A 25620-nucleotide genomic window follows, 5' to 3' on the forward strand; every position below is an offset into this window, starting at 1 on the left:
AGAAAATGTGGATATGGCGGTGGAAGGTACAGATTGTAGCAGGACTCCCATCTGTTGCTGTAGGAAGTTTGGATATGGGGTTGGAAGGTACAGACTGTAGGAGGACTCCCATCTCTTGATGTAGGAAATATGGATATGGGGTTGCAAGGTACAGACTGTAGCAGGACTCCCATCTGTTGCTGTAGGAAGGGTGGATATGGCGGTGGAAGGTGCAGACTGTAGCAGGACTCCTATCTGTTGCTGTAGGAAGTGTGGAAATGGTGGTGGAAGGTACAGACTATAGCAGGACTCCCATCTGTTGGTGTGGGAAGTGTGGATATGGGGTTGGAAGGCACAGTCTGTGTAGCAGGACTCCCATCTGTTGTTGTGCGAAGCGTGAATATGGAGTCGGAAGGTACAGACTGTAGCAGGACTCCCATCTGTTGCTGTAGGAAGTCTGGATATGGGGTTGGAAGGTACAGACTGTAGCAGGACTCCCATCTGTTGCTGTAGGAAATGTGGATATGGGTTTGAAAGGTACAGACTGTAGTAGGACTCCCATTTCTTGCTGTAGGAAGTGTAAATATGAATTTGGAATGTACATACTGTAGTAGGGCTTCCATCTGTTGCTGTAGGAAGTGTGGTTATGGGGTTTGAAGGTACAGACTGTAGCAGGACTCCCATCTGTTACTGTAGGAAGTGTGGATATGGGGTTGGAAGGTACAGACTGTAGAAGGACTCCTATCTGTTGCTGTAGAAAGTGTGGATATGGTGGTGGAAGGTACAGACTGTCGCAGGACTCCCATCTGTTGCTGTGCCAAGTGTGGATATGGAGTTGGAAGGTACAGACTGTAGCAGGACTCCCATCTGTTGCTGTAGGAAGTGTGGATATGGGGTTGGAAGGTACAGACTGTAACAGGACTCCCATCTATTGCTGTGGGAAGTGTGGATATGGGGTTGGGAGGTACAGACTGTAGCAGGACACCCATCTGTTGCTGTAGGAAGTGTGGATATGGTGGTGGAAGGTACAGGCTGTAGCAGGATTCCCATCTGTTACTGTAGAAAGTGTGGATATGGGGTTGGAAGGTACAAACTGTAGCAGGACTCCCACCTGTTGCTGTAGGAAGTATGGATATGGGATTAAAGTGTACAGATTGTTGCAGGACTCCAATCTGTTTCTGTAGGAAATGTGGATATGGGGTTGGAAGGTACAGACTGTAGCGGGACTCCCATCTGTTGCTGTAGGAAGTGTGGATATGGGGTTGGAAGGTTCAGACTGTAGCAGGACTCCCATCTGTTGCTGTATGAAGTTTGGATATGGGGTTGGAAGGTACAGACTGTAGCAGGACTCCCATCTGCTGCTGTAGGAAGTGTGGATATATAGTCAGAAGGTACAGACTGTAGCAGGACTCCCATCTGTTGCTGTTGGAAGTGTGGATATGAGGTAGGAAGGACAGACTGTAGCAGGACTCCCATCTGTTGCTGTAGGAAGTGTGGATATGGGTTTGAAGTTACAGACTGTAGCAGGACTCCCATCCTTTGCTGTAGGAAGTATGGATATGGGGTTGGGAGGTTCAGATTGTCGCAGGACTGCCATCTGTTGCTGTAGAAAATATGGATATCGGGTTGGAAGGTACAGACTGTAGCAGGACTCCCATCTGTAGCAGTATTAAGTGTGGATATGGGGTTGGAAGGTACAGACTGTAGTAGGACTCCCATCTGTTCCTGTAGGACGTGTGGATATGGGGTTGGAAGGTACAGGCTGTAGCAGGACTCCCATCTGTTGCTGTATAATGTGTGGATATGGGGTTGGAATGTACAGACTGTAGTAGGACTCCCATCTGTAGCTGTAGGAAGTGTGGATATGGGGTTGGAATGTACAGACTGTAGCAGGACTCCCATCTGTTGCTGTATAAAGTGTGGATATGGGGTGGGAAGGTACAGACTGTAGTAGGACTCCCATCTGTAGCTGTAGGAAGTGTGGATATGGGGTTGGAAGGTACAGACTGTAGCAGGACTCCCATCTGTTGCTATATAAAGTGTGGATATGGGGTTAGAATGTACAGACTGTAGCAGGACTCCCATCTGTAGCTGTAGGACATGTGGATATGGGGTTGGAAGGTACAGACTGTAGTAGGATTCCCATCTGTAGCTGTAGGAAGTGTGGATGTGGGGTTGGAAGGTACAGACTGTAGTAGGACTCACATCTGTAGCTGTAGGAAGTGTATGTTCATACTTCAGCACTTGATGGGGGATATGGGGGCCCCCATTATAAAGTAGATACCTGTCTCCAGCTTGCCAGGGCAGTGATTGATGTTTCTGGCATCACCCACTCTGGTGAGCAATGCATACACAAAAGTAATAACCAGAGGAGACACTACCCAAACCTTGTATGAAGTAGAGTGATGGTGGAACCAAGAACCCAAGAATATAAATACAAGTATGAGTAAAGACACTTGTATGCTGGAGAATAAAATACTTGAAATTTATTCCAAAACACAAAGTTAGGTAAGCACTTGTGGAGATGATGCTGCAGTAGCGTTGTCGCCTTACAGTAAAATGTTGTCCTTTTCGATTCTCAGCTAGACCGTGTTCTGTGAGGAGACATGTGTGAATGGGCATACCTTCATTGAAGGTTGTGCTTCAGGGCCGGCAACTCGCCATGTAAAAATCTGCTGCCAATCATTAGCGGACCAGAGTTCCGCTGTGGCGACCCCTAACCGGGAAAAGCCGAAAGACACAACAACAACAATAGAGTTAGGTAAGCGCTTTCGAGGCAATCCTCTTCATCAGACCTTAATACACAAATAAATTAGCACACATGGTTTAAATAAAACCAACAACCAATACAAATTCTTTAAAAATCAGTGAAGAAACTCTATTTTTTCAAGAGGTTTTAAGGAAACAGCACTGTTAAGGCCAGGTGATAAGTATGCCTTAAAGTCCACCATCCACCTTAATTCAGCATATTCAGTTTCATTGTTAATGTCACCTACTCTAAAACTCACATTCATTTTCTGCAAAACCAAAAATGTAAAATTGTGCTGGTCTCCACAATCTAAAACATGCTTGGCTAGTGCATTAGTACGCTTGGTGTTCCTAATACCATTAAGATGTTCCATTACCCTTTCCTTTAAAGTTCTGTTGGTTTTACCAATGTAGAATGCACTACAGAAATTACACTTGGCAAAATACACAATGTTTTTAGTAGAGCAATCTGCATAAAATAAAAACTACAGGCTTCTGATGCACAGGGTGTAAAATCACTCAAGTAGACCAAATACTGTTACAAATTCTACAATTTCTACAAGAAAAAGTGCCTCTACGCTGAGAGACAAACCTGTCACATATTTTCTTCTTTGTAACAAAGTTTCTTTTTCAAATTCTTGCCATTTTTTAAACTAAAACTGGTTGTCAAACCAACAGCATGACTGATTTCAGGGTTAGTAAAGAGAATATGTGACAGGTTTGTCTCTCAGCGTAGAGGAACGTTTTCTTGTAGAAATTGCAGAATTTGTAATACTATTTGGTCTACGTGCATGATTTTACACTACCCAGACCTTCCTCACCACTGGGAAAATCTGTTTAGGGAGGCAGACCAGTCATTGTATTGTGTGTGTTAGATTATCACTGTACAGTAGGCTATAGTTGTAACTGCCTTCTACTGTGCTTATTACTGTTTACTTTATGTTTTACGCACTGTAAGTAGGTGGTGATAACACCACAGGAGGCTGAACAGAGTAGGAATGCCTACCACAATAGGTGGGACCTATGATCCTGTGACAGGTTCTCCAGGTGGTGAGATAAATACGCTGTACTGCTGGCAGCAATGTAATATTTTAATAAACTATACAACAGATAACTAATCTGTTGTATTTCTGTCTCTCTCTTTTTTGGTATTTTGTTTTGATTATTTTCTTTTTCTGCAGGCTCAGCTGTGGTGCAGGCATGGCTGATTGGGTGACCACCATAAATGCACCAGGCATGGTGTATGCCACCTGGGTGATGGGGTGACCACCATAAATGCACCAGGCATGGTGCATACCACCTGGGTGATCACCATACAATGCACCAGGCACAGTGTATACCACCTGGGTGATGGGGTGACCACCATACAATGCACCAGGCATGGTGTATGCCACCTGGGTGATTGGGTGACCATTATAAATGCACCAGGCATGGTGTATACCACCTGACTGATGGGGTGGCCACCATACAATGCACCAGGCATGGTGTATACCACCTAGGTGATGGGGTGACCACCATAAAAGCACCAGGCACATTGTATACCACCTGGGTGATGGGGTGACCACCATAAATGCACCAGGCATGGTGTATGCCACCTGGGTTATACAATGCACCAGGCATGGTGTGTACCACCTGGGTGATGGGGTGACCACCATAAATGCACCAGGCATGGTGTATGTCACCTGGGTGATGGGGTCACCACCATGCAATGCACCAGGCTTGGTGTAAACCACCTGGGTGATGGGGCGATGACCATACAATGTACCAGGCACAGTGTATACCACCTGGGTGATGGGATGACCACCATACAATGCACCAAGCACAGTGTATACCACCTGGGTGATGGGATGACCACCATAAATGCACCAGGCATGGTGTATACCACCTGGGTGATGGGGTCACCACCATGCAATGCACCAGGCTTGGTGTATACCACCTGGGTGATGGGGTGATGACCATACAATGCACCAGGCACAGTGTATACCACCTGGGTGATGGGATGACCACCATACAATGCACCAAGCACAGTGTATACCACCTGGGTGATGGGGTGATTACCATACAATGCATCAGGCATGGTGTATAAATGCACCAGGCATGGTGTATACCACCTGGGTGATGGGGTCACCACCATGCAATGCACCAGGCTTGGTGTATACCACCTGGGTGATGGGGTGATGACCATACAATGCACCAGGCACAGTGTATACCACCTGGGTGATGGGATGACCACCATACAATGCACCAAGCACAGTGTATACCACCTGGGTGATGGGGTGATTACCATACAATGCATCAGGCATGGTGTATACCATGTGGGTGATGGGGTGGCGGGGTGACCATCATACAAAGCACCAGGCATGGTGTATGCCACCTGGGTGATGAGGTGACCACCATACAATGCACCAGGCACAGTGTATACCACCTGGGTGATGGGGTAACCCCCATACAATGCATCAAGCAGAGTGTATACCACCTGGGTGATGGGATGACCACCATAAATGCACCAGGCATGGTGTATGCCACCTGGGTGATGGGGTGATGGGGTCACCACCATACAATGCACCAGGCTTGGTGTATACCATCTGGGTGATAAGGTGATGGCCATACAATGCACCAGGAACAGTGTATACCACCTGGGTGATGGGATGATCACCATACAATGCACCAAGCACAGTGTATACCCACTGGATGATGGGGTGACCAACATACAATGCATCAGACATGGTGTATACCATGTGGGTGATGGGGTGGTGGGGTGACCATCATACAATGCACCAGGCACAGTGTATACCACCTGGGTAATGGGGTGACCACCATAAATGCACCAGGTATGGTGTATACCACCTGGGTAATGGGGTGACCACCATAAATGCAGCAGGCATGGTGTATGCCACCTGGGTGATGGGGTGACCACCATACAATGCACCAGGCACAGTGTATACCACCTGGGTGATGGGGTGACCATCATACAATGTTCCAGGCATGGTGTATACCACATGGGTGATGGGATGATGGGGTGAGCACAATACAATGCACTCGGCATGGTGTATACCACTTCGGTGATGGGGTGACCACCATATAATGTAACAGGCACTGTGTATTCCACTTGGTATCCAGTAGTCCCCTGGCGTGCCTTTCTGCAGGCTGATAAAATACCACTTAGTATTCAGGAGCCCCCCACCTGCCTTTCTGCAGGGCGATGGTAGTCACTCTATAAAAGGTAGCCTGGGGGGTTTGCTGTTGTCCTCTGTGTCCATGTTTTAGGAAAAGAAAATCAAAGTGGCGTAAAAGCACGCTAAACGCCAATGAGTCAAGAAGACAACCTGCAAACACCGCCAAAGTGAAAAACTGCCACAGCGTCTCAAGAAATACAGTTCCGTATTCACAGACTCCACGGCCAAATGAAAAATTAAAAAATATGTTATTTATTGCACAAGAAACAATCCAGGTTAAGCGCTTTCACACACTAAATTGTGTGCTTCCTCAGAACAATACTTCCCAATTCATACACTGCTTAAATAGCTGAATTGGCGCTAAAAAGATTTAAAGCTGTATTACCATTTGGGTACAACGGTCAGAGACCTATAAAGTTAAATATACATAAATATAATTTGATATACATAAGTTACATATATTTCATAAATTTGATCAAATAATACATAAACAATGTGCTCCTAATATACTTGTCTAGTACAAAATATACGACAATACCAATATGTGTCATACTCTAGATTGATTATAAAATTGAGCTGTATAATGCATTCCTACATATGTACTGTGTGTCTTCATAAAAAATTCTTGAATATTATTTACTCTATCTGACCCCCTTAAAAATTGTTAACTAATAATAAATACATTAAAAACATTCTATCTATACATATTTCGTAAAAATAATACCTATATGTGTAAATAAATATATAAATAAATAAATACATATAAGACTAACTATAAGCATAATAACGATGATGGTGACTTATTGATTACTGTATAATGCTCACAAAATTAATACAAACCTTACTCATAATTCTAAAATAGGTTTAACTGATATGTACTCATTTATTCCTGGGTGTGTGGTTGCATCAGTCATAATTTGCCAATAGCATTCCCTGAATGCTAGATGCCCTTTAATATTACCCCCTCTAGGATTAACCTTAATTACTTCCAATATACAAAACCTGAACTCATGCTCAACTCCTTTGTTTATTATGTGCTTTGCTAAGGCATTTTTCTCATCTTTTTTCCTAATAGAATATGTGTGTGCATATATCCTTTTCTTAAACTGCTGTTCAGTTTTTCCTATATAATAGGATGGGCAGGCAATACATTTGGCCAAATAAACTAAATATTTAGTATTTCCCTTCTTTGTAATTAATTTGGTCTTATTGTAATTTCCTAATACTATCTCCTTTTCTTCTGTAATATATTGGCACTGGTTGCATGCACCACATTTCTTAGTACTGCCCTTATTGCTAGTCACATTTCTTTTTGAATCATTCTCCAAAAGAGATTTCAAGTTCCGTCCCATTCTATATACAAACCTAGGTTTTATTCCTAATATATCCATCATCTCTTCATTAGTTAGTAATATATGCCAATGATTTTTAATAATTTCTTCTATCTTGTTGCTATATGGACCATACTCTATAACACAGGACCTGCCATATGCATTTGCATTCTCTCTTTTCACTGGTTCTTCTTTGTTAGCTGTATTATTCTGATACCTAGTTCCCAACAACGGTGCATATTTTTTCCCCCATTCATTAATGACCTCATTTTTTACTTTTTCCATCATTATACTTTTGTATCCCCTATCAGTAAATAGTGATGTAATAAATTGAATCTCCTTCAACATATCCCCATATTCAGATGTCATTCTGAGTGCCCTTATACACTGTCCTTTGTAAATATTTTTCTTTGTCTTGTTAGGATGACAACTTCTATAATCAAGATATGAGTTGGTAAAAGTATCCTTTCTATGTATATTAGATTTATATACTCCATCCTCTCTAGATATCAGTGTGTCCAAATAAGGGACCCCCACATTGTTGCAAGTTGATGTAAACTTTAAAAAATTACTACTATTGTTTAAATAAGTAAAGAATACATCAAAAGATTCCAGGTCACCTTCCCACATAATATATATGTCATCTAAAAAGCGTGAATAATATTTTATTCTGTCCATATATACACTAGAAAAAATAGTCTTCTGCTCCCAATTTAACATGACTAGGTTGGCAAATATAGGGGCACACGCCGACCCCATTGCCACACCTTTGACCTGTCTAAATATTTCTCCTTCATAAAAAATGTAATTATTGTCAAGAACAATGGACATTAATTCATCTATGAGTTGCACTCTATCCCAATCCATCTCACCATATCTGCGGATACTCTCACTAAACGCTTCCAAACCCTCAGTTTTGGGGATACAAGTAAATAGGTCCACTACATCAATAGAGGCAAAAAGTATGTTGTTACTACTTATATATGTGGGAAAACTAGCTAAAAATTCCCATGAATCTTTAACCAAATGTTCAACCTTATTGTAAATATGCTTTAACATAGAGTCGATGGCAATCCCTATAGGAAAAGTTTTTGATTTACTGCCTGATATGATGGGTCGAAAGGGTGGGTTGTTGACATCTTTATGTACTTTCGGTATACCCACCATAATAGCTAATGTCGGATTTTCTACCCTGAGAAATTTGTATAAATCATCGGTGATTCTGTTGTCAATCAAATATTCTTCCAGGTATAAATCTATCCTTTTATAAGCTATATTCAACTCATTGATGGATATACTCTCATAATTCTGTTGGTCATAAAGTAAATCATGTATTTTGTTCTCATATTCCATACTGTCATATACCACAACCCCCCCCCCTTATCAGGCTTCATAATTCTAAACTCTGAACTAGATCTTAATTCTTCCAGAACTTTAGTTTCTTCAATAGTTAGGTTAGTAATACCTCCAACTTTGCTGTACAATTGTTTTTTATGGTATATATCATATGTAACAGCTCTTTCAAACCTATCTACCTCCTTGTTCATCATAGGCATAAAAGTACTTTTCTTCTTTAATGTATTCACATTAACATCAATATGTGAATCCACTTTGGATGAATTGTCTTTAAACATTATAGCCAAATTTAGCTTCCTTACATATTTCTTAATATCACAAACATAGTCCACTAATCTAAAATTTCCTGTGGGTATGAATTTCATACCTTTAGAAAATAATCCAAAATGGGCCCTATTTAATTTCATGTTAGTGTAATTAAATATCTGAAAATTATTGTACTTGCTAATATGCCCATCGTTTACTATAAGCATGTCCTGGTCTCCAACACTTATATCTAATACTACATCATTGGACCTATTCACCTCCATGTCCTGTCTTTTGTCCATTTTTGATATTGCTTTCTGTTGTAATCCTGATAAAAATTTTCCTCTCGTTCATAAAAATTATTTCCCCTTATATTCACATCACCCCTATTTTCCATATGTTCCCTATGTGGTATCTGGTATATTCTATTCCAAGAATATGCCTTACCTATGCTATATTGCTCAATATCCCTAGTGTATTTTTTATATTTCCTTTCAAAAATCTTGTCTGTTCTCTTTTTTGCTAAATCAAATTGTCTGTAATAAAGCTTCTCCCATTGTGGGAATAACATATCATTAACAATTGTTTCATTCAGACGTTCAATTTCATGCAATTCCTTACAAAGTTTTGCATCATAATATTTAATCAACATTTTAATATATTCTGTACCAAATTTGTCAAACATATTATTAAATTCAGAGCACACTTCATCTGTCCAATCTATGCCCATAGGGGCTTTGTAAAAACGTAATCCCATTGGTACAATATTAGAATTAATGCAGTGTGTTAAATAAGCATTGTCAAGTTTAACTGCATTAATCATGTTCAACCTTTTGCCAAAATCATATATTAAATCTCTTAAAGTCCCCTTGAATATACGTGATTGATTATTAACTTTCTCCTTCTTTATGACAGTATGGAATATAAGAACAAAATACATGATTTACTTTATGACCAACAGAATTATGAGAGTATATCCATCAATGAGTTGAATATAGCTTATAAAAGGATAGATTTATACCTGGAAGAATATTTGATTGACAACAGAATCACCAATGATTTATACAAATTTCTCAGGGTTGAAAATCCGACATTAGCTATTATGGTGGGTATACCGAAAGTACATAAAGATGTCAACAACCCACCCTTTCTACCCATCATATCAGGCAGTAAATCAAAAACTTTTCCTATAGGGATTGCCATTGACTCTATGTTAAAGCATATTTACAATAAGGTTGAACATTTGGTTAAAGATTCATGGGAATTTTTAGCTAGTTTTCCCACATATATAAGTAGTAACAACATACTTTTTGCCTCTATTGATGTAGTGGACCTATTTACTTGTATCCCCAAAACTGAGGGTTTGGAAGCGTTTAGTGAGAGTATCCGCAGATATGGTGAGATGGATTGGGATAGAGTGCAACTCATAAATGAATTAATGTCCATTGTTCTTGACAATAATTACATTTTTTATGAAGGAGAAATATTTAGACAGGTCAAAGGTGTGGCAATGGGGTCGGCGTGTGCCCCTATATTTGCCAACCTTGTCATGTTAAATTGGGAGCAGAAGACTATTTTTTCTAGTGTATATATGGATGGAATAAAATATTATTCACGCTTTTTAGATGACATATATATTATGTGGGAAGGTGACCTGGAATCTTTTGATGTATTCTTTACTTATTTAAACAATAGTAGTAATTTTTTAAAGTTTACATCAACTTGCAACAATGTGGGGGTCCCTTATTTGGACACACTGATATCTAGAGAGGATGGAGTATATAAATCTAATATACATAGAAAGGATACTTTTACCAACTCATATCTTGATTATAGAAGTTGTCATCCTAACAAGACAAAGAAAAATATTTACAAAGGACAGTGTATAAGGGCACTCAGAATGACATCTGAATATGGGGATATGTTGAAGGAGATTCAATTTATTACATCACTATTTACTGATAGGGGATACAAAAGTATAATGATGGAAAAAGTAAAAAATGAGGTCATTAATGAATGGGGGAAAAAATATGCACCGTTGTTGGGAACTAGGTATCAGAATAATACAGCTAACAAAGAAGAACCAGTGAAAAGAGAGAATGCAAATACATATGGCAGGTCCTGTGTTATAGAGTATGGTCCATATAGCAACAAGATAGAAGAAATTATTAAAAATCATTGGCATATATTACTAACTAATGAAGAGATGATGGATATATTAGGAATAAAACCTAGGTTTGTATATAGAATGGGACGGAACTTGAAATCTCTTTTGGAGAATGATTCAAAAAGAAATGTGACTAGCAATAAGGGCAGTACTAAGAAATGTGGTGCATGCAACCAGTGCCAATATATTACAGAAGAAAAGGAGATAGTATTAGGAAATTACAATAAGACCAAATTAATTACAAAGAAGGGAAATACTAAATATTTAGTTTATTTGGCCAAATGTATTGCCTGCCCATCCTATTATATAGGAAAAACTGAACAGCAGTTTAAGAAAAGGATATATGCACACACATATTCTATTAGGAAAAAAGATGAGAAAAATGCCTTAGCAAAGCACATAATAAACAAAGGAGTTGAGCATGAGTTCAGGTTTTGTATATTGGAAGTAATTAAGGTTAATCCTAGAGGGGGTAATATTAAAGGGCATCTAGCATTCAGGGAATGCTATTGGCAAATTATGACTGATGCAACCACACACCCAGGAATAAATGAGTACATATCAGTTAAACCTATTTTAGAATTATGAGTAAGGTTTGTATTAATTTTGTGAGCATTATACAGTAATCAATAAGTCACCATCATCGTTATTATGCTTATAGTTAGTCTTATATGTATTTATTTATTTATATATTTATTTACACATATAGGTATTATTTTTACGAAATATGTATAGATAGAATGTTTTTAATGTATTTATTATTAGTTAACAATTTTTAAGGGGGTCAGATAGAGTAAATAATATTCAAGAATTTTTTATGAAGACACACAGTACATATGTAGGAATGCATTATACAGCTCAATTTTATAATCAATCTAGAGTATGACACATATTGGTATTGTCGTATATTTTGTACTAGACAAGTATATTAGGAGCACACTGTTTATGTATTATTTGATCAAATTTATGAAATATATGTAACTTATGTATATCAAATTATATTTATGTATATATAACTTTATAGGTCTCTGACCGTTGTACCCAAATGGTAATACAGCTTTAAATCTTTTTAGCGCCAATTCAGCTATTTAAGCAGTGTATGAATTGGGAAGTATTGTTCTGAGGAAGCACATGATTTAGTGTGTGAAAGCGCTTAACCTGGATTGTTTCTTGTGCAATAAATAACATATTTTTTAATTTTTCATTTGGCCGTGGAGTCTGTGAATACGGAACTGTATTTCTTGAGACGCTGTGGCAGTTTTTCACTTTGGCGGTGTTTGCAGGTTGTCTTCTTGACTCATTGGCGTTTAGCGTGCTTTTACGCCACTTTGATTTTCTTTGACAATACACGCTTGTTTTTTCTATGTTTTAGGAAAAGGGTGAAGGATACTTTTCAGAGAGTAGTGCAGAAGGACCTTCCTTGGTTACCTGGAAGAAAGTGCTGTGGATGACAAGGACTGAATTGGACTGCATCTTGATGCTGCATTAGCACCTTGGAGCACTTATGTTTGCAGCCTACAGATTCATACAGAAAGTTGTCCAAATCACTGGGCTACCTGTTCAATAGGTATCAGTCAGTAAACTAGCATTCCACCCTCTCTACATGCCTCCCAGTCATCACCGGTGTACCACAAGGCTCTATTCTTGGTTTCTTCCTCTTTAACTTTCTCACAAACACCTTTCACACATCCACACAGCAGGCCTCTCTAATACAGTACACAGTTGATGCCAAACTCCTATACACATCTGACAACATGGCACATTCCCCAAAAATTACTTAGGAAACTAGCAGCCGCTGAAATGTGCTTTTGTAACTCACAACTCATACTCAATCCAAAAAACAAGTTACTTCGTTCTCCAAATCCATCTCTCATTGAATAAACACAATTTTAAATCCTTTGTCTTAATAATAGGCAATAATAACACTAATAATAATTATTATTATTACAATATTAATAACAACAATAATAATAATAATAATAGGCAATTAAGAAATAATATATACCAACCTCAAAATAAACCAAAACAAAACCATCAACATAACTGGATGCTATTTCTCACCTGGCCAAAACATCCCTCCACTAGAAAACCTCCTCAGCTGGTCTACCCACCATCTCCCCCAAGAAACTATCATTTTAGGTGATTTCAATATTGACTGGCAATCCTGTTCTGGCAACCATCCAACCCATCATGTAAACCTTCATGGCTTCACCCAACTAGTCCAGTCGCCAACCAGGATAAATAAAAACTCCAGCAAGCACACTACCCTGGACTGGATACTAGTCAGTAAGAGCCCCCAGTCATATATAACAGGGTGCTTATCAGATAGCCTCAGTGATCACTCCCCAACATTCCTACTCAAAAATACCTATACCAAGCTAAACCTGTCATCTACTGTCAAATACGTAAAAAACTAAACTTTAACCCACTCACATTCATCTCATCCCTCAAAGAATGTAACTGGCATCCTCTAAAGTACCTCAGCCTTGATGACGCAGTTGAATTTTTTAATACTACCTTCCTGAGCATCCTTAATTACCATGCCCCCATAAGACTTTCCAGAACCAAAGTACAACCCTCCCCATGGCTACAGAAAACCACTAAGTCATAAATGAAAAACAGGGATAAAGCCTGGGAGCACTGGTACAAAACCAAGACCCCCTCAACTAGACAGAAATTCCTAGAACTACGCAATAGAGTCAAAAAGCTAATAAAACAGGACAAATTCCAATACTACCAGTCTGCCCTAGACTCCTCTCAACACAGCCCCAAACAATTCTGGTCCTCCATAAACTCCATCCTCCACCCAGGTAAAGTCAGTACCCCTCCTCCTAACATCCCTCACTCCTCAGAAAATATTGCTACCTCATTCAACACACACTTCACACAAACCATACTATCACTAGCTAAACAACACAACCCCCCCTCCCCTCCAACCCACACCTTCAACTAGTAATCATCCCACTGCCTTCTCTTTTTCTCCTGTACCTACCTCCAACATAAAAAAAACTCTTAACTAAACTTAAGCCCACCAGATCAGCAGCAGACAACCTCCCAAGTGAATACCTACAAATATCAGCTGATGCTCTGGCCTACCCAGTATCCATCTTGATTAACCAATCTCTGTCAGAAAGTTACGTTCCCACACCGTGGAAAGTATCACATATAATTCCGCTCCACAAAGGCGGAGCCTCCACAGAACTAACCAATTACCGCCCCATAACTATTCTCTCTCCACTCTCCAAAATACTAGAGAGATGCATACACTCTCAGGTCTCAGACTACCTCCTTACTAACAACCTCCTTTCCAATATTCAGCATGGTTTCCAACCAAACCATAGCACCACCACTGCCTTACTCTCCTTTACTAACACTATCCTTCAGCATAAAAACAATGGCTATCTCTCCTCTGCTACTTTCCTAGACCTATCTAAAGCATTTGACATGGTCCCACACAAACAACTTATCTCTGTCCTCAATAACCTATCCTTCTCACAATCGGTCGCTAACTGGTTTCAGAGTTACCTGTCTGACCGCCAACAATACGTTGTATGGCAGAATGACATATCTCCCCAACTACCTGTCTCCATAGGGGGTTCCCCAAGGATCCATCCTTGGACCCCTACTCTTCTCTGTTTTCACCAATAATCTAGCCTCTGCCACCAAACATGGCGCACTCATACAATACGCAGATGACTCAACCATCATCTGCTCAGCCCAGTCCCTACCCAAACTGCAAAAAGTCACACATGAACCCTTTTCCTCTGTTGAAACTTGGCTATCCGATGCCCAGTTAATACTCAACCCAAACAAAACTAAACTACTCATCTTCCAACCCACCAAACATACTCAAAACAACTCTCACTTTAACATCACAGCAAAAGACAACACCACTCTATACCCAACTGAACACACCAAATTGCTAGGAGTGGAAATAGACAATAAACTAAAATTTAACATTCACATATCCATGACCATAAAAAAAGTCCATAAAAAACTAGGAGCATTATGCAAAAATAAGCAACTTCTCACCAAAGCAGCAAAGATTTCAGTAGCATATTCCCACCTTATCTCCACCCTACTTTATGCCTCTCCAATATATACCAACCTAAGGCAATGTGATCTAAACAAGCTAGAGACCTGCTACAACAAAATCACCAAATTCGCCACAGGGGCATCCTACCATAGTCACCACTGTCTCTCACTTGCTGAACTGGGCTGGCTGGAACTCCCTCACCTCCTTCAAAGGTATCAACTCTCACTCGCCCACAAACTAGTAAACCATCCACTAAATGTCCCATCCCTCCAGAATCTACTCCAACCCTATCGCACCACCAGACCACTAAGATCCAGCAACAAAAATCACTTGCAGATTACTAAAGCCAATAACTCTGCTGATGAAGCACTATTCTCTTGCACCATAGCCAAATTATGGAACTCCCTCCCACCCACAATTACCTCCATACCATCATGCACCCACTTCAAAAATTTACTAAAACCGCACCTAAAAACATGCTGGCTATGTCCTTGCAACTCCCACTCTAATATCACCCTCCCCATCCAACCACTACCTTTCTCTCCACTCCACTAACTACCTTGATTATAGCAAGCTCAGGTACTCATAAGCCAGTACTTATACAGCAGGAACTTCTTGTAACATTTGTTAATGTCTGTTATGTATTTCACAGATAAAGATTCTAGTTGTCTACTGATGTACTATGTTCTTCATCTGTAAATATGTTGTAAGTAATTGCTGTATAAATTGTTAATAGCTATGTAATCCAATGTAACTGCTATCTGTTTATTTTAACTGTGGAGCTTTACTCCGCGGGCCTCCGCTGAAAATGGACCTATGTCCAGTCGGACACTACCGGTCAACAAATATAGATAAATAAATAAATAAATAAATAAATAAATAAATAAATAATACAACCACTGAAGTCACTTCTCATAGCAAATTGTTAGGGATGATAGTGGATGATAATCTTAAATTTGATTTACATATAGAAAAATGCAAAAAGCACCAAAAGTATGGATACTTTGCAGAGCCAAAAATGTTCTCCCCAATCCAAGTAAAACTACACTTGTCACTACTTACCTTCTTTCCTCACAAATTTACAGTTCTCCCATCCTTACTAACCTCCAGGCATCACAAAAAAGCAAAACTTGAACAAGCTGTAATAAAGAGGCTAAATTTACAGTAACTAACCCATTCAGAACCCACCACTGTATAGCACTTAAAAGTCTAAATTTGTTAGAGCTACCCCATTATCTAACAGACACACAGCTTCTTACCACCTATAAAATTATCCAGCATTCATCTGCTTGTCCAGCACTAAATAACATTCTACACAACTATGTTCCCGCTCAGTCGTTACGATCTAGTGACTAAAAACTCCGTTCTGTCCACAAACTTATCAAGTCTGCTGGGCATGGTCTGTACTCATACAATGTTGCTAAGGCCTGGAACTCCTTACCTGTATCTATCAGGTCAGTATCCTCCCTCCAGTCCTTTAAAGCCATCCTGAAAGGCTTCCTAGCTAAAATCTGCCTCAGTTCTTTTTCAGCCTTAGGATAAATCTATCCCTAAATACGAACCAGTTTGTTCGTACCTCACATCTCCTTACTCTCCCTTCTTCAGTCACATCCTTACTTCAATCAAATTTTCTCCCCCGACTCTCTTTCTAAATATGCCATAATCCTGTTTTTTTCTCACTGCATTTGCAATTACTGTTTGTATTAAACTAACTTACCTTTAATTTCTCAATAAACTCACTCATTTTTTTCTAAATATTAAATCATTGTCATATAAGTTGTATCTATTCTTAACCATTGTTTTCACATTATGCCTAATTCAGTATAATTATTTAAACTGTAGATGTTTTTGTATTATTTTTGATGATTGTAAAATTATTGATCCTAAAATGTTTGTAATACTTTGAAGATTTTCTCCCGGGGCCTCCTCTGAAAATGGGCGCATACCCAGTCAGACTTTCCAGTAATCAAATGCCAATAAATAAATACATTATATGACTTACTGATGTGACTGCCTTTAACGTAGGATCTCCTGTTGGCCAGTTTGGCAGTCCTTCCTCACCCCACTCTATCCACCATCATTTTATCCTGTATTCTTTTATATCTCTTTCTTTCATTCTCGTTTGTTGTTCAGTCTTCCCCCCTGCCAGTTGTCCATCCTCTGTCAGTTTGTATTGCTCCACTGCTGCCCACCCTCATGTGTCACTACCTCCTGACTGGTAATATGCTTTATGTTTGTTTGGCAGATCCTGCGTCCATCTCTAACCATTCTTCCGACCCATTCACATGTGTCACTACCTCCTGACTGGTAATATGCTTTATGTTTGTTTGGCAGATCCTGCGTCCATCTCTAACCATTCTTCCGACCCATTCACATGTGTCACTACCTCCTGACTGGTAATATGCTTTATGTTTGTTTGGCAGATCCTGCGTCCATCTCTAACCATTCTTCCGACCCATTCACATGTGTCACTACCTCCTGACTGGTAATATGCTTTATGTTTGTTTGGCAGATCCTGCGTCCATCTCTAACCATTCTTCCGACCCATTCACATGTGTCACTACCTCCTGACTGGTAATATGATTTATGTTTGTTTGGCAGATGCTGCGTCCATCTCTAACCATTCTTCCGACCCATTCACATGTGTCACTACCTCCTGACTGGTAATATGCTTTATGTTTGTTTGGCAGATCCTGCGTCCATCTCTAACCATTCTTCCGACCCATTCACATGTGTCACTACCTCCTGACTGGTAATATGCTTTATGTTTGTTTGGCAGATCCTGCGTCCATCTCTAACCATTCTTCCGACCCATTCACATGTGTCACTACCTCCTGACTGGTAATATGCTTTATGTTTGTTTGGCAGATCCTGCGTCCATCTCTAACCATTCTTCCGACCCATTCACATGTGTCACTACCTCCTGACTGGTAATATGCTTTATGTTTGTTTGGCAGATCCTGCGTCCATCTCTAACCATTCTTCCGACCCATTCACTCTTTTGTACCTGCTGCTCTTCTGTGTATTCCTCTGCTTGTACGTTCCCAATTTTGACTGATCAGTCACCCAATGTCCTCCCCATCTATATGATAAAATTACTTGGCCTTTTGTTGTGCTGCCCTTGTATCGGTTGTCCATTGGGCTCTTGATGAAGATATGAGGCTGGTTTATGTTCATGTCGATGCATATAGTGTTGGGATTTCACCTGCATGTTGCACTCACCTGGGTCACATGATCATTGACACTTATGACCAATCCTGTGTCACGGTTACTGCCATTATTGCAGTTCCAAAGATTCATTCAACAGCACTAATCCCAGCGTGACCACCACACTGGCGCTCACACACTAATAATCCTCATCAGGCATCATCACTCTAACTTCCTCACACTGTTTACTGCTGCAGGGTCATGGTACACTTTTTTAAATAGCCCCCAATGTATTAGTAATAAGTCTGCAAATGTGAGAAGAGCAAATAATATATTCATATCAAGCTCTGAAATATAAATGCAATAAAAGATGCTATAACAATGAATGCGAGAATGTATACAAACACTACAGACAATGCAAACATCAATCAAACTTCAGATATAAATACAGCAAGAAATGCATTAGCAATGATCACTCAGACAGCAACAGCAAATGATGCATTAGCCATTCACCTTTAAATGTAAGCAAATAAAACAGTGTATTATTACCAAGGTTGGAAATGAAAAAAAAAAATGCTTTAGCAATGAGCCTTTTTATGTAAACTTAACCAGTGCATTAATTAACATAAACTTTAGCCTCAGATGCAAGACTGCAGGTGTCAAAAAGAAATAAAATATGTGGCTCAAATGTCAGCAACTTACCGTTAGAGTTCCTTGTCCTGTCCCCGATGCCTCCACTTTGAAATCCTGATTGAGTTTTGTCTGCGAACAGAAGAGAATCGTGTTCATTGTTTTGCCCTCCTTGCATGGATTAAAACAATCCTAAATCAGTTTATAGGCTACTAGACAAGTGATTTTATTACCTGCCAGAACACACTGTAACCATGTGACTGTTGTCAATGGGACATACATTCCTCTGTGTTTGGAGCTGGCAGGCTAAGGTAACTCTGTGGTCATGGACCAGATATAGCTGGGGAAAACACAGTGATCAGGCTACTGTGTCTGATTAGTGTGGAGTGACATGTTGGAATTAGGCTGGGGTGGAATCAGTCCCTGAAAACAACCTAATGGTCAGGATGGGTGGAGGGATCATTCTAGAGTGAATTAGGTGTAGCAGGATCAATATGGGGGCTATACAGTGTTAGCAGCTGGGGACTGATTTGGGGAACAATTAAGCGATCAGACAAAGATGGAACCAGTAGGAGAAAATATGCATTAATAGACTGCAAAAGTGTCATTTTGTAGATATAGTTATGTGAGAATTAGGTTAATGTAAGAAAAGTTTTTGAAGTTTGGCTGATACACCATAATCAGACTGGGGTGGGATATTTATGAAGATGTACAGGAATCAGGCCAAGGCAGGATCCCATTTGGAGTAGGATAGTGTGTGGCACTGCTTAATTTGGAGAGAAACTTTGTTCCAGTGAAGGGGTAGGTGCTGTGTAACAAACATATCCCTCCACTTTGTTTTGCTGATTTGTTGGAGAAGGTTTAGATCTCTGCCTCTGATGTCAGTAGCACTGTTTGATTTATGACAGTATAACAGTTTTTGGACTATTGGATTCCTTATGGCACTTTATGAGGGATAGTTTCATAGAAGGAAAGCAGTGGGTTCATATATGTCACCATGTAGTGTGGCTGCAGATGATTAAGGATATGAGCAGGCTTACAATGAGGTGGGACAGGGTAGTAGCATGGTCATCGCATAGCAACAATGGGTTAATACTGATTACAACACAGAAGGATAATATTATGTAGGTTGACAGTGTGGTGGGACAAGGTTGTGGTAGGTACATGGTGTACCAGCAGTGGGTAAAAGTCTGTTACAATACAATGGGGTGGGACAACATTGTGATATGTTCATGGTGTACCGGCAGGTGGTAAAAGTCTGTTACAATAAATTGAGGTGGTCAGGGTTGTGGTAAGTTTGTGGTGTACTATCAGTGGGTAAAGGTCTGTTACAATACAATGGGTTAGGGTTATATAGGTTGACAGTGTGATGGGACAAGGTTGTGGTAGGTTTATGGTGTACTAGCAGTGGATAAAAGTATGTTACAATACAATGGGATGGGACAAGGTTGTGGTAGGTTCATAGTGTACCAGCAGTGGGTAAAAGTCTGTTACAATACAATTGGGTGGGACAGTACTGGGATAGGCTCATGGTGTACTTGCAGGGGGTAAAAGTCTGTTACAATACAATGGGGTGGCCAGGGTTGTGGTAGGTTTGTGGTGTACTAGCAGTGGGCAAAAGGTGTGGGTTGTGTGGTTGTTGGGGGGTGTAGTAGTAGTGTAAATGTCTATGTCTTTATACAATACAAGGGGGTGGGGGTATATGGTTGTGTGGTGGGCAGGGGCAGGGTTGTGGTAGGTTCATGGTATACTGGCAGTGGGTAAAAGTCTGTTATAATACAATGGGGTGGGCCAAGGTTGTGGTAAATTCATGGTGTACTGGCAGTGGGCAAATGTCTGTTACAATACAATGGGGTGGGTCAGGGTTGTGGTAGGTTCATGGTATACAGGCAGTGGGTAAAAGTCTGTTACAATACAATGGGGTGGGCCAAGGCTGTGATAGGTTCATGGTGCACCAGCACTGGGTAAATGTATGTTACAATATAGTGGGGTGGGTCAAGGATGTGGTAGGTTCATGGTGCACCAGCACTGGGTAAATGTATGTTACAATACAGTGGGGTGGGTTATGGTTGTATTTGGTTCATGGTGTACTGGCAGGGGGTAAAAGTCTGTTATAATACAGTGGGGTGGGTCAAGGTTATGGTTGGTTCAAGGTGTACCAGCAGTGGGTAAAAGTTTGTTACAATACAACAGGATAGGGTTACATAGACTGATAGTGAGGTGGGTCAGGGTTATGGTTGGTTCATGGTGTACCAGCAGTGGATACAAGTCTGTTATAATGCAGTGGGGTGGGTCAGGGTTGTGGTAGGTTCATGGTGTACCAGCAGTGGGTAAAAGTCTGTTACAATACAATGGGGTAGGATTATGTAGACTGACAGTGTGGTCTGAATACGTGCAGAACAACTTATGATGTGAAAGGATTATATATGATTGGGTTTACAGAACTACAGGCTTGGGCTTATGTTGCCATGAGTTCATGATGTGCCATAAACTGGGTATTGTGTGCTCATCATCGAGGAGGCTACACGTGGCCAACGGATATAGTATGGCCTCTGCAATTGGTTCATGTTAGAAAAGGTGAAAAGTCATCATGACTTTCTGCAGAATGAAGAGAAGCTGATGTAGAAAATGAAACAGAATTAAAATCAGACCATCTAGGACAGATACAGTCAAACACATGTTTAGGGTGATAAGAGTTAGGTGTCAAAGACATGTTTAGGGTGATAAGAGTTAGGTGTCAAACACATGTTTAGGGTGATAAGAGTTAGGTGTCAAACACATGTTTAGGGTGATAAGAGTTAGGTGTCAAACACATGTTTAGGATGATAAGAGTTAGGTGTCAAACACATGTTTAGGGTGATAAGAGTTAGGTGTCAAACACATGTTTAGGGTGATAAGAGTTAGGTGTCAAACACATGTTTAGGATGATAAGAGTTAGGTGTCAAACACATGTTTAGGGTGATAAGAGTTAGGTGTCAAACACATGTTTAGGGTGATAAGAGTTAGGTGTCAAACACATGTTTAGGGTGATAAGAGTTAGGTGTCAAACACATGTTTAGGATAAGAGTTAGGTGTCAAACATGTTTAGGGTGATAAGAGTTAGGTGTCAAACACATGTTTAGGGTGATAAGAGTTAGGTGTCAAACACATGTTTAGGGTGATAAGAGTTAGGGGTCAAACACATGTTTAGGGTGATAAGAGTTAGGTGTCAAACACATGTTTAGGGTGATAAGAGTTAGGTGTCAAACACATGTTTAGGATGATAAGAGTTAGGTGTCAAACACATGTTTAGGATGATAAAAGTTAGGTGTCAAACACATGTTTAGGGTGATAAGAATTAGGTGTCAAACATGTTTAGAGTGATAAGAGTTAGGTGTCAAACACATGTTTAGGGTGATAAGACTTAGGTGTCAAACACATGTTTAGGGTGATAAGAGTTAGGTGTCAAACACATGTTTAGGGTGATAAGAGTTAGGTGTCAAACACATGTTTAGGGTGATAAGAGTTAGGTGTCAAACACATGTTTAGGATGATAAGAGTTAGGTGTCAAACACATGTTTAGGGTGATAAGAGTTAGGTGTCAAACACATGTTTAGGGTGATAAGAGTTAGGTGTCAAACACATGTTTAGGGTGATAAGAGTTAGGTGTCAAACACATGTTTAGGATAAGAGTTAGGTGTCAAACACATGTTTAGGGTGATAAGAGTTAGGTGTCAAACACATGTTTAGGGTGATAAGAGTTAGGTGTCAAACACATGTTTAGGGTGATAAGAGTTAGGTGTCAAACACATGTTTAGGATGATAAAAGTTAGGTGTCAAACACATGTTTAGGGTGATAAGAATTAGGTGTCAAACATGTTTAGAGTGATAAGAGTTAGGTGTCAAACACATGTTTAGGGTGATAAGACTTAGGTGTCAAACACATGTTTAGGGTGATAAGAGTTAGGTGTCAAACATGTTTAGGGTGATAAGAGTTAGGTGTCAAACACATGTTTAGGGTGATAAGAGTTAGGTGTCAAACACATGTTTAGGATGATAAGAGTTAGGTGTCAAACACATGTTTAGGGTGATAAGAATTAGGTGTCAAACATGTTTAGGGTGATAAGAGTTAGGTGTCAAACACATGTTTAGGGTGATAAGAGTTAGGTGTCAAACACATGTTTAGGGTGATAAGAGTTAGGTGTCAAACACATGTTTAGGATGATAAGAGTTAGGTGTCAAACACATGTTTAGGGTGATAAGAATTAGGTGTCAAACATGTTTAGGGTGATAAGAGTTAGGTGTCAAACACATGTTTAGGGTGATAAGAATTATGTGTCAAACATGTTTAGGGTGATAAGAGTTAGGTGGCTAAGAGATCAGTATTGATAAGTAATAAGCTAGAGTAGATCAAGGATTGACAGAGGGCAAGTTAAAAGAATTCAGAAAGGTTTTGTTTAAAAGTAAGATTCTATGCTAAATTGAAACACTATAATGTAACACAACATGACACTCAAAAACATTTCAAAAGCAGGTACTCACCCTTTCAGACCTTCCCAGAAAAGCGTTGTCCTGATTAATTCTTATAGCGACAGGTTTGCTTCGACCAGGTAGGTTGATCACTACATCTAAGTCAAAATTCTTGACTTCAGTAATGTCACTCCTGTATTGAGCGACAGCTTGCAAAACCATGATTGTTGACTAGAAAAGAGAAACAATCTTTAGTCAGGAAGGACCCCTGGTTTCATATCAGAAGGCACACAACAGATTGAAGACATAACATTATATTTTATTAGAACAAGGTAAATCAGTGATAAGTTCTGTCCAGAGGTGATTATGGCTGTAAAAGAAGCATCTGCCTGCAGTCAGAGTTTTTAATGGAGCAGCAAAGGAAGGCAGAATAGGAAAGCCGCTGGTAACTGGTTTCTGAGGCAGATTAGTTCTAAATGATTTATGACTTATTTCATGAAGCTGGTTCAGTTTTGAAGCTGAAGTAGAATCATGGCAAAGCTCACATCCTGCAATCCATCAATCAAACAATCAAATTTGGTCAGAATTTATTTATAAATAAAAATAACAGAAATAAGAATAATAAAACAACTAAAATAACATTAATTCAGTCAGTCCTAGATGCACAGATTACAACTCATTTCAAACACTGTTCAGGAAGTTAATATAGAGCAGGGCTTGGGGGTCTCCAGATCAGGAAAAGAGGGAAGTGGAGAATAATTACTACAAAGTAATAAGGGGACACAGGCATTCTTGTGGTATTTGTGCTGTAAAGACTGATTTCTGAATGAGCAGCTGCTAAGGAGCCCTATCAACCGAGGGACAGGGAGATTAAACAACTTACGTTAATGTAAAGATGAACTATTACGTTTTACCTCATCTGTCAGTGCATATCATTTTGGCTAATGTCAGCAGTTTTCTTAAACAGTGCAGTCAATCCTTAAACTGTTTTTATTCCAGTAATGGAGCCAGCTATGTTGGATGCAATAATAAAGAAAACATTTTTATGGCCAGTGACATTTATCACTTTTTATATAACCTGATCGCAAGCATACAGCTGTAATACATTTATCCCAGTATACTAAACAGAAGATTATTAATGTATTTCACTTCATAATAAAAGACTGCATAGCTGGTGTTTGACTTAATAAGTACAGTACACTGATGCAAAGGATAAACTTTGTAACAAGTATACGAGTAACTACTGTTTGTCTATAAATGTAAATAGAAATTTAACTACTCTGTGTTTGACTGGAACTTAGTATAATGCAATATAAGCAAATGGAGCTTTTCTCCCTGGACCTCTGCTGAAAATGGATATTACCCAGTCAGACCTCCCTAGTAAACAAAGACAAATAAACAAAAAAATAAATATGTAGTACATTTGTAGATACCTCTTTGAACTAAGAAATAAGACTATTAATCTGCAGAAACAGCCAGCATTCAGGGTACCTCCTCTCATATACAGCAAAAACAGTGCCAGCAACATTAGACATTACCTTGAGTCAGCTGCAAATGCATCAAAGTGGACTCTTAGATGATATAGATAATGCAACAGATGTAATGTCCTCCAGCCAACTCTGTCCATAACTCGGGCCTGGCACAGACTGTTACCTCTGTGGAAGCATCAAATGTAGAGACAGTGAGGGTTGCTTTGAGCCTCAAGGATGGACATCCTGATGAAGGGTACTGTGATATCTTATAAAACAAGGAAATGACCGCTGCTGGAACAAACCCTATTTGGGAGAGTGCATCAGTGGGAGGGGGGTGACAGGGAGAAGAGGTGTATGGAAGGTAGAGGGGCAGAACCCTAAAAATCAGACAGTCAGTTGTATGGTGTATCAATGTCCTTGTGATCACATATTCTCTATCTGCAAAATGGATAATAGCAATGAAAGAACAATGTATGGACCTTGGAAGGGGCATTGTGTCCTACATGTGGTTCAATTAAAGAATCAAAGAACCTCCATCACACCAGGAATACCAGAATGTACCCAGGGCCAAGCCTTGGGTGCTGATTGCAGCAAGGTGCTTTAAGGCCAGGCATTCTCTATTGCCCAGACAATTTCTGTCCATAACCACTATGGGGAACCTCTGTATGGGCTGTCCTTCTGCAAGAAGAAGGGTGGGGACTATGTTATGATACCAGTTAAGCAGCAAACAGACATGGGAAGATTAAGAGGGATTAGACCATGGCAGATGAAAATAGGTCTTGGGTCAATAAATACTACTCCACTGTTAGAATGGCAGTCAGAGATTGTCTATGAAATACTACTCCACTGTTGTAAATGGAGTCAGAGATTGTGTGGGGGATTG

General features: G+C 39.8%; 1 protein-coding gene across 1 annotated transcript in view; it reads right to left on the reverse strand.

The window, feature by feature from the left end:
• Positions 1-25620, reverse strand: part of LOC122812305 (venom factor-like) — a 1464680-nt gene that overhangs the window by 535500 nt on the left and 903560 nt on the right. Inside the window, exons 23-24 of the mRNA XM_044084707.1 lie at positions 23338-23496; positions 18889-18948 (exon numbers count right to left, since the gene is read on the reverse strand). Of these exons, the coding sequence (XP_043940642.1) occupies positions 18889-18948; positions 23338-23496 (219 nt within the window). The remainder of the gene's footprint in view (positions 1-18888; positions 18949-23337; positions 23497-25620) is intronic.

This window comes from Protopterus annectens, chromosome 9.part0 (assembly GCF_019279795.1).
Source record: "Protopterus annectens isolate FY-2018-M chromosome 9.part0, PAN1.0, whole genome shotgun sequence".
NCBI classification, from domain to species: Eukaryota; Metazoa; Chordata; order Ceratodontiformes; family Protopteridae; genus Protopterus; species Protopterus annectens.